Source organism: Bos taurus, chromosome 26, assembly GCF_002263795.3.
Source record: "Bos taurus isolate L1 Dominette 01449 registration number 42190680 breed Hereford chromosome 26, ARS-UCD2.0, whole genome shotgun sequence".
Classification (NCBI taxonomy): domain Eukaryota; kingdom Metazoa; phylum Chordata; class Mammalia; order Artiodactyla; family Bovidae; genus Bos; species Bos taurus.
In genome coordinates, this window is record NC_037353.1 from 6846474 (window position 1) to 6857371 (window position 10898).

Sequence of the window (10898 nt, forward strand, 5' to 3'; positions counted from 1 at the left end):
GTATACGCTGAAAGTATTTATTTCAATTCAATATAGAATAAGCTGAAAGTATTTATTTCAATTCAATATAGAGTATTTATCAGAGTCAAGATAACAATCAATGTGTACAAAAATTTACATGACAAGAGGAACAATAGACAACGTAGCACCTTTAGAAAAATAATTAAAAGATTTGTTGCATTTACAGGTAAGTGCCACACTGAAAATTTACAACACAGTAATTTACTGCAATCAATGACAGGAGAGTTCCATAAAGAAACAAAGCTCTTACACTCCAGATTTTCGGAAGGTATTATTGGAATGCTTAACTGTAACCACAGAACTTGTACATCCTTAAGGATTGAGCTCACAAAAGTCACAAACGGTTTTCATAACATATATTATGTAAATGGAGTCCACTGTGTTCGGACAGCTGGCTTAGTGTCTCTGACAGGTGTGAAGCCTGGAAGAATTACTGGCTTGATGGTGATCTTTCTGTATCTGGCAAGACAGACCTTCTCCACAGTAACAGCGCTGGAATATCTCCAGCCCATGGGAGCCTTTTCTCCTGTGCTTGGTGCACACTTGACCTTCCTTGAGAACAGGTTTACAGATCTTGGACCAGAAATGTCTAGCACAACACAATCCTGCAGCACAGTCTGATGAGCGAAGACAGGCAGAACCTTCTTGTCCTGGGGAGACAATAGGAAAGTACTTGGTCACTGCTAAGCCTGCGTTATTTCATTAAGGTAATCCAAAAGATACTATAAATGTGCTAACAAAAAAGTCTTTAGATCCTTTCACCTACCTTTGGTATGATACATTCTTGAAGATAGTGTAGTTCTTCTGGAGTACCCATCCAAGGTACTGTGTTCATTACCAAAGCTTTCAATAATGGTTTCCTCGATTTCCCCTCGATGGAAATGATTTTGATCAGAAGGCATGCATATCCCTAAGGAAGCAGGAGATAGTGATTAACTCCAGAGCTGTAATATGTTCCTGCTAATAGCTGTGACAGTGGAAGTCTGCTATGCCTCTGCCAACTTGAGCTACCTCGTTGTGGTGACATTAAACATGAGCCAAACTTCCTAGTGTTAAAGCAAAACTCCCTAATGGACAGAAGCATCAGTGTGTGCACTGTGCACTCATACTTAACAGCCCCCATCTAGACACTTGAAATACTTCCTCAGCAACCATGGTAGTGGCAATGAAATTTCTGCCCATTTTAATATCACCCTTGGGGTAAGAAAAATAAAATCAGTCACTTAAAAAATTGTATTTAAAAATAACTTTTCTGCCCTCTGTGCTATAAGGATTCTGCCAGACTAAGTTAAGCAAATGCAATGCCTGCTGCCTGGAAGATTACACTCTTTTCCACCAATTACTTTACTATATAATTTCTATATTACAGAGAGATTTAGTTAGTTCATCCCAGAGTATTATTGGGTCCTAAGGAGGATCGCCACCCATAAGTTTATTTCTGGAGCCTTCTTGGGCTGAGTCTACCTCTCTGAGACATTAAAATTTCGTGGATCTGTGGTTGGGGGGAGGAGTACTTATTTTAAGATAGCAGGAGGTAGAGGCAGATAAAGATGGAGAAGCCAGGATGTGAGGGCATCAAGATCTCCTTAAAGAATGATCTGCACAGATAAATCGCTCGAAATAACAACAGCTTGAACGCAGATCTTGAAAGAGGCTATCTGGCAGAGCTGTGAGAAGTACGGTAAGAAAAATTAAACAGGCAACTAAATGGCCGTTCTGATTTCCTTGGAGTCTCTGTAAGTTCCACCTCCCTGACCATCTTCATTCTCAAGTTGAATCAAGTCTCTCTAGACAAATTCTTATGGAAGTGTCTACTCTGAGGTAAGACGCCCTCTTAAGCAATCGAGGGGCACAAAGGGATATAAGGAGCTCCAAGACCTCCGTACTTATCTTTGCTCCCAGGTTAAAGACTAGCCTGAAATCCTTTCTGGGGATCCTCGCACGTTGAACTCCCATTGGCAAGGTAGTGCCAAAGTGTTCTCAGCTGAGAGCATTGTCTCAGCTGTAGGCGCGCAAGCAGAGGACGGTTTGAGTCCGCAAGAGAGCTGCCCGACTCACCGTTTTTGCAGTGATTCCCAGGGCAGCACATAGCGTGACGCATGCAGCGTTTTCGGAGCTTCCGACAGGCGAGGCAGATTTGCGCACCGGCTCCGCGGGTGGGACTCGCGCAGTACTCGTCTGTGCTGCACTCCTCGTCCTCAGCGCACGGATACGGCTGCGGGAACGGGGCCGGGAGAGGGTGAGGCACTTGGGCACCCAGTACCACACTCCTGGACTCCTCACAGTCCCTTTCAGCCCACCTCTCCAAAAACTGTTGCCGCTCACTGCTCCCAAAGGCAGTCGCCAAACGCACCTTGAACTACTCTTACACAGCCCGTTCTGCGCCCTCGTCCCCAAATGAGACCCGTTTAGGATCGCAGTATTCCCGATCCCCAAGACCCTTCTCACCTGGTGGTTGTCAATGGTCTGGTACTTGCTGCCTCCCTCAAACGGAATTCCTGGAGCCGCGCTGACTGCGGAGCCTGGGTGCCCGGCAGCGCCGCCCAGCGGTCGGGGCAGGTTCTTGATGGCGTTGGAATTGAGAACGAAGTTCAAGGTGGCGCTCACTCCCAGCAGAGGGTGACCGCAAAGAGCCGCAGCCACCAGGGCGACCAAGACCCGGGCAGCACCCGCTGTGCCCAGAGCCGTCATCTCAGAAGGACTCAAGGGAGAAAAAGAGAAAGGAGGAATGTCACTTTGCACGCCTAGTCCCCACGGAGCTGTGTTGGCGCAGTTGCAGAGACAGGGCTCCGAGCGCCTCCACCAGTCCCAGAGTCCTGACCCTGACTGCAGGGCTCTGCGCCGCCACCGCCACCGAGGCTGCCTTTATACTGCGGGCTCCGAGCATTCCGGCCCCTCCGGGGAAGACAACAAAGCGGGATTGGGATTTCAAAGCGTTGGGAGGGGCTGGAAGGGGGTGTGTTTGTGTACATGAAGGGGAGCCTTTGACACTCTTCACCCCACCCGTCCCTTGCGAAGTCCTGCCCCTGTCCAGCTCACCTTGGGGTGACGGTAATCAGCGAGCATTAGAGGAGACAACTTTAATAAATGCGGGAAGTGGGAGGAACCTCGGGAACTCGGGTGCCCTTGCCTTGGAGTAGGAGTATTGGGATCTGAAACACTTTCAGACAGGCATTGTGATATTCTCTGTAAAGCCACTTTTCTCCTCTCTTCTTTACGCTAGTACTATTTTTTTTTTATCGTGCACATAATATTTAATATTAAATACAACCCAATTAGTAATTCAAAGTCCCTATGAAAACGTTTCAGCGAGAGGGCCAGGTGGCTGTTGCGAGTTGCTGATTAACCCTTTAGAGTCACGATTTGCAGATTTGGGGTGAGATCCTTGGCTTTAACTTTGTTTAATTCCAGTCCCCCCTCCTTCTTCCCCTTCCCCCGCCCCCACGAGAAAAATGTGCAAAGAGAAGGGCATTTGCACATCAAACGAGGGTAAGAAGGAAGAAGAACGAATGCTCTTTTGATGGGAAGTTTAGAGAGGGAGGCGAGAGACTGGTGTTTGGAAATTAGATCAGGGGCGGAGGGAAGAGGGAAATGACCATCCGATAATCAAGCTATTTAATGTCCTTTGAATCTGAGCAGTCGCGGCTGTAGATGAACTTGATTAGGCAGACACGCAAGATCAAAGTGGCCGGAGCAAAAGCGGACAGGGTCCAACGACTGGGTCAGTGGTCCTTCCCTGATTCTCCCTTCTCAATGGTGGGTTAACTCAAGGAGATAAGAAACCCTTAAGGCTTAGCGCCTGACTTCCTCATTAGTATTTCATATTGCAAAGCTTGAGAACGCCTGTGTTTGATCCCAAGTCAGCCCTTTCCTGGGACCCGCTCTGGGGAGATAAGAGACTAGCTTCAGGAAAGGGGAAGCTGAAAGTGAAATTATCATCATTTAAAGCAGTGTTTAAAAATAATAAAGCAAAGCTAGTGTGTAAGAATGTCGTCCTGCTGATGCATTGCAAGTAATTGATTCAACAAAAATATATTGGAAGCCTAGTGTCCTGGCAGTGGTCTGTACTTCGCTTTGTTGCCCTCTGGAGGAGGGGGTGGGGGTACACTGAATACAAATACTCTGACTAAAGTAATAGTGAAAGTTAATAAATGTACACAGTTCTTTTTAAAGTAGGTTGATGTTATAAGTATCAGAAGATAGACAACTGCTTTGTGGATTTAGAAAAAGATGATTGAATAATCACTGTTGAGTTAAAAAGATTAGGATATATTTATTTTGTGCTCCCTAACCTCCAGGGTATTTATAATCACTTTGCATGATTAACTATAATATTCATTACTGAGACCACTACCAAGGGTAACCCTTGGTGGTCTTGAAGTAGTATAATAATCCGAAAGTTGAGAGGGAAAGGGGTGATTTTAAAAAGAAGTTTGCAATGGTCTATGTTCTAATTCCTTGGGTTTCAGAGGTCATGTTAAGATTATCTTCTAAACAATTATTTAATAATGCCTCTACTTCCACTGGTGCCATTCCCTCCTATCCCAAACTCTTTTTATCCTGTGAAATCTCCTCTGGCTTACTGATAATTCTTCCTCAAGATTCCAAAATGGATTAACTCTCACCTATTTCTTCAGATTTTGTTAAGAACATTTACAATGACCCAGACTTGGCTACTACCCTAAAAAATTTTGGAACAAATTGAAATTTGGAAACAAAGGGGAGGTTGTTTATATTGGCTTTTGAAAAATGAGCTTAAGAAATGAACAAGTCAGTACACCTTTTGAGAATCAGCAATGAACCAGGTCTCCCCTGGGCAGATACGCTATCACCCTCAGCCAAGATGCAGTTTACATGTTTATAGATGGAGAGGTATTCTAGCATAAAAAGGTAAAGGCATAGGGGATTTTAGGTGCTATATTATCACTTGCAGAATATTGACAATAATTCCAGTAATCAGTGTGTTGAGCCCTTCCATGTGGTAGAAAATCTAGAGTCTATCTTAAATTCTTGCAGTACAAAAATATGGAGAAAGAATCCCATGCCCTTGGGATGGGTTTAAAATGTTTCTTCCTAGACCCATTCTCCTATTTAAATGTTTAAATACAAAATATGCTTTGCCACACTGAAAGCCAATTTCTTTGCCTCTTTTTTGGAAGAGATGGTACATGTGAATCCATTTCATGAATTTAGTCCACTAAAAGCTTGAATTCACAAATGAAGCCATTGTCTAGAGACCAAAGAAAAAAAAGAAAGAAAGAAAAACGTGGAACAGTTTCATATGTAAAAGGAAAACTTTAACAAAAAGCCATGTTGCATAAATTCAGTCTTGATCCTTGACCACGTACATCTGATATGGTCTGATACTCATTAACCTTGGACAGAGCCTGATACATTGAGTTTGGGGAGGTAAGTCAAGAGTACAGTTTCATGATCAAATCCTTCCCTACTTCCCATATTCTTCCTGTAATCATGATTTGAAAGCTAATAATAGGGATTTGGTCAATATCTGAGTTTCTGCTATGAGTTAAGCACTATATGTGATACTGTATGAAAAGAGATGAGTATCATGTTAGTGCTGACATTAGTCAGCTCAGTTGTGTCTGACTGCTTGTGACCCTGTGGGTGATAGCCTGCCAGGCTCCTCTGTCCATAGAATTCTCCAGGCAAGAATACTGGAGTGGGTTGCCATTCCCTTCTCCAGGGAATCTTCCCAACCCTGGGTCTCCTGCATTGCAGGCAGATTCTTTACTATCTGAGCCATGACTGAGTGACTAACACTCATGTTATCTATATACAAATAATTTAGTGGGGGGAGGAAGCTCCTAAATTATACAGGAATGAACATTTGTAGGAGGTCCTTAGAGAGACCTGGGTCTGTAGCAGGCCAACCTTTTGTACCAAGTGGAAAAATTCAGTTTGTCAATGGAATCTCCATTTGAAAATTCTTTTCATGATTGAGTTTGCTCAGTGGCCACAAAAGAGCAGGATGAGTAAGGAGGATTACAAGAACATACAGTTTTTTTCAGTGAGTTCCCATTACAGAATGCTACCCTACTTCCTTTGGGAGCATGCCCACAAAATATTAAAGGCAGTCTTTTTGTCCTCAGAAAGCTTTGTATGTGAGAGTAGTTGGAGAAACAAATATGCCTACATGGAATGGGGGACGAATTCCTCCAAAATAGACTATTCTTTTTTAACTATTAGTTCATGGGGAAGATTATATTTAGAGACATATTAAATCTAGGAAATGTGACCAACGCGTCTCAGGGAACAGAATGTTCTGATGACTGAGTCTCTCTAAGCAGATAGATGACAGAGGTGATAGGAATCAGAGCAGGTATATTTAGTTTATTTGTTGTTGTTCAGCCACTAAGTTGTGTCTGACTCTGGGACCCTATGGACGGCAGCATGCCAGGCTCCCCTGTCCTTCACTGTCTCTTGCAGTTTGCTCAAATTCGTGTCCACTGAGTCCAGGGATAGCTATCTAACCATCTCATCTCTGCCACCCACTTCTCCTCCTGCCTTCAATCTTTCCCAGCATCAGGGTCTTTTCCAGTGGTTTGGCTCTTTGCATCAGGTGGCCAAAGTATTGGAGCTTCAACTTCAGCATTAGTCCTTCCAATGAATATTCAGGTCTGATTTCCTTTAAGATTAACTAGTTTGATTTCCTTGCCGTCCACAGGACTCTCAAGAGTTTTGTCCAGCACCATAATTCAAAAGCATTAATTCTTTGGTACTCAGCCTTCTTTATGGTACAACTCTCACATCCATACATGACTACTGGAAAAACCATAACTTTGACCAAATGGACCTTTGCTGGTAAAGTAATGTCTCTGCTTTTTAATATACTGTCTAGGTTGGTCACAGCTTTTCTTCCAAGAAGCAAGCATCTTTTAATTTCATGGCTGCAGTCACTGTCCGCCGTGATTTTGGAGCCCAAGAAAATAAAATCTGTCACTGCTTACACTTTTCCCCCTTCTATTTGCCATGAAGTGATGGGACTGAATGCCATGATCTTGAGTTTTTTGAGTGTTAAGTTTTAAGCCAGCCTTTTCACTCTCTTCTTTCACCTCCATCAAGAGGTTCTTCACTTTCTGCCACTAGAGTGGTATCATCTGCATTTCTGAGGTTGTTGATACTTCTCCCAACCTAGTTTATTTCATTATGAAGGGAAAGCCTACCTCTTATTTGATCTCATTTAAATAGACCCATAATCAATGCAATAAGTTTAATATTGTCCATTAGATTTTAAAATGGGTGAAATATTTACCTTGTGGGATTGAACCACGTAACTCACAAAGGGCATGCTGTGTGCCTTCCTCACATTCTAAGTGCTGAGTGTCTGCCATGGGATATTCATCAACCTTTTTATCCATAAGGGAGACAGACAAATAAACACAATACGATTTGCAAGCTAGTTGACTGCTACATTTTTAATTCATTAGGTAACTCTCTTCTGCCCTCTCTCCCTTTCTTCCTCCTTCTTAGCTTCTTTCTCTTTGTTAAAGGGAGCAGATCTGTTGTCATTTAATTTTGCCTCACTGGGAAAACACTGAATAAATGTCATTTATGATGAGTGTTGCCAACATTCTTGGAGGCACTGCTCTTGAATTTTTAGTAAGGATTCCTCATTCTTGAGGATAGTGTATGTGTGTGTGTGAGTGTAATGACTTTCTCACTGGCCTTCAAAAGATTTTGGTCTCAATGTTCTTCTTGATGTTAAATGAGCTTTTAGACCAGGCCCATGTTATGACTCCCGAGAGGACAGATTAGGCTTTTCTGCACTCCGCAGTAAAAACAGAAGGTGAGATTTGACAATGATTATGTTTATTTGGTCAGTGGAGATGGCCAGCCCTGATAAATCAGGCTCCATGGTAGCTTTCTGCCCTGGCTGAGAAGATGTGTTTTTCAGAAGCAGGATGTTAAAAGCTAATCTGAAAATAGAGCTCAGAACCCAGAAACTTTTAACTAAAAATCAGAGAAGACCTTTTCTGATATCCTGACACTCAGAAAGGTCCTGTAGGATATATTGGACAGAAAGTCCTTTTGGGTTTTTCCACAACTTATGACAAACCTGAACGAAGTTTTTGACCAACCCAGTAGATACAGGGAGCACAAAACTGCCTCCTTAATACTCCCTAAAGGAGTTGACATTTCCAGCCATGAAGACAGACCAATGACGGGAGAAGGCGAGATTCGAGATCTCCTTAAAACAGTCTCCAGAGCTAGAGAAAAATCATTTTCTTCTGTGTCATTGAGTTCCTATTATTACCCCTTTTATAATGCAAGCACTCTGCAAGGGTCATGCCCAAGAGAAATGTTGTACCCTGGTTTCAGGATTCTGGGGCTTGGAACTCTGTGCACCAGGTAACTGTGACAGCCAGCAGCTGCTTGGTAAATGTGGGAACTTGCTCAAGCCACTTAACTCTCAGTGCTGATGTTGGTCTTTCACTTATAAAATGGGGTTGGGGGTGTATGTGCGTAAAGAGGTCTCTTCTGACTACAAAAGCATCTCTCACCCTCCCCTCCCCACCTTTCTCCCTCCCTCCCTCTTTAAGCTCTGCCAGGGCAAGGCCTTTTGTACCCTGATTAAATAAGAACATCCTGCAAGAGACCTATTTTTTTCAAGCAGCCTTAAGATACAGTAATAGTCACTGACATCAATAACTGTATTTTGATTTTGAAGAAAATATGTAAAGTTTTTGAAGAAAACAACCAGGTTTTAAGTCTCTGGAAATTACTTGAACCAGGTGATGTTTTTAAAAGATGGATATAGAGAGACATAAATATATATTTGTGATTTATATCATACGTCCTAGAAAATTCAACAAATACAGAGAGTTCAAAAACAAAATAAATGCCATGTGCAAACCCACCATTCAGTTTCTACACACATGCCCACAAACTCGTATATATGGATGGAAAGCAAGAGAGAGAGAGATATTTTTGCTTCACAAAATTGATTCTGATGTTTTAGAGCTGATTTTTTTTTTTTCAACAATCACTAAATCTCAGGCTAGTGGATTATAATGGGATCTAAAGGTGAAAAATAGAAATCAGGACCTTGAAAACACTTTTGTGTCCTGAGACCCTATCTTAGAATCGCCAGGGAGTGGGCCAGAATATAGACTAGAGACAGAACTATTCATTTTAGCAGGAAAGGGGACACATGTAAAAATTGGGTAAAGGTTCTTCCTGACCCCAAAGTCCCAAAACTAAAAAAGAATTTTCAAATGAGTTCAGGGGTATAGAAGGGTGGAAGGGGGCGAGATGGGGGAGCTACCTGTTGGGCAGACCCAATAACCTCCAAAGTGGGAGCCCTGCGCTCCATGACCAACCTCCAGCCCTGGATAATTTTCCAGCAGGCAGGCCTGGGTGATGTGCATTTAAGGAAGCCGAGAATTCCCATTGTTCACGTGCTCCTGGAGGCTGCTCACGGTGGCTGCACTTTGGTGTCACAACCCGTCGCCAGCATATAGTAGTGTAAAATGAAGCTTGTTTAAAGACTCTCTTTGATGAGTGAAGATCAAACGGCCTGGGGACCCCCGGTCTTAATCAGACTTGAGCCAGGATGGCATTTTCACAAATAGTCCGTTTGCTCGGCTTTGAGCAGACTTTGTGCTCAGCACATTCATCCGGCTGCGGGACGAGTAATCTCGGCTGAAGCCCCTTGCCTGGTCACAAATCCGTTCACACTACAATAGCTGCTGTTAGTTTGCGATGTCAGTTCATGGGCAAATGAATATAGGGCCCTTCTGACTTAATTAAAGGGGGTGAGAGGAAAGGCGATGGAGAGGAAGATAAAAAGCTCCAGGCGCATTAGGCTCCCCTGTGTCTGGCCGCCAAGTAGGAGAAAGCCGCTCTTCTGCTGCCCCCTGGTGGAAGATCCTTAGAAGTTCTTCATAGGGAAGATAAAAAGGATTTATTAATCACGCAATTTATTCTTGAGATTGATTCTCCAGGTCTAGTTATTTACATATTGTATACCTTCTTCATGCTTAAGCATATTCGAAGTTGAATAATCTCTTGTACTTCTTAATGTTCCACAAAATTCCTTGTTCACAGATTGAAATCTTCAACAGATTAAAATTAAAATGACAACTGGGATTCGAGACATAGGTTCTCAGTAAATGTTCGTTTTGTTTGATTGAAGAAGAGGGCGGATATATTGCACTCCTGGATAAAAATGTCAAGGTCTACAGATTGTTATAAATATCATATTATAGGAACACCCTAGGCCAAATAAATCTTCAGAAAGGTCATACATAAATAACTTCAGCGAGAATAAAATTTTAAAAGAATATTATTTTTTAATCTATTTGAATGAGAAAATATTAACCATTTTGGAGTTCCATGATCAAAAAGATATAAACTTACATAACTGTTATATACCCTATATAATACTTCCATTTACTTCTATTTAATACTTCCATTTCTTTAGAGTCAACATGTTATACAAGTAGAAAAAGAACAGCAGAAAAATTTTCCTTTTTGCATTTCTTTTTCCTGGGGACGGTTTTTATTACTGCTTCCTGTACATTATTATGAACCCTTCATCCATAGTTCGTCAAGCACTCTACTAGATCTAATCCCTTTAATCTATTTGTCAATTCCACTGTGTAATCATAAGGGATTTGATTAGGTTATACCCGAATGGCTTAATGGTTTTCCCTACTTTCTTCATATAAGTATGAATTTTGCAATAAAGGCATCCATGATCTGAGCCACAGTCAGTTTCCAGTCTTGTTTTTGCTGACTGTATAAGGCTTCTCCATCTCTGACTCAAAGAATATAATCAATCTAATTTCAGTATTAATCATCTGGTGACATCCATGTGTAGAGTCGTCTCTTGTGTTGTTGGAGAGAGTGTTTTA

At 42.3% G+C, this 10898-nt stretch overlaps 1 protein-coding gene across 1 annotated transcript; it reads right to left on the reverse strand.

Moving 5' to 3' along the window:
* Window positions 1-381: 381 nt before the first annotated feature.
* Window positions 382-2832, reverse strand: DKK1 (dickkopf WNT signaling pathway inhibitor 1). Its single transcript, NM_001205544.1, has 4 exons — window positions 2470-2832; window positions 2080-2236; window positions 788-931; window positions 382-671 (listed from the first exon to the last, which is right to left on the reverse strand). The coding sequence occupies exons 1-4, from the start codon at window positions 2710-2712 to the stop codon at window positions 418-420; spliced, it is 798 nt and encodes a 265-aa protein (NP_001192473.1). The 5' UTR covers window positions 2713-2832; the 3' UTR covers window positions 382-417.
* Between the last annotated feature and the right edge of the window lie 8066 nt (window positions 2833-10898).

Bases quoted from the DNA above. Each gene is read 5' to 3' on its own strand.
- DKK1 (NM_001205544.1), bottom strand. From the start codon at position 2,712: ATGACGGCTCTGGGCACAGCGGGTGCTGCCCGGGTCTTGGTCGCCCTG. The intron at 2,237-2,469 runs GTGAGAAGGGTC...CCGTTCCCGCAG, and splicing joins AGACCATTGACAACCACCAG to CCGTATCCGTGCGCTGAGGA. The intron at 672-787 runs GTAGGTGAAAGG...TTGTCTCCCCAG, and splicing joins AAGAATGTATCATACCAAAG to GACAAGAAGGTTCTGCCTGT.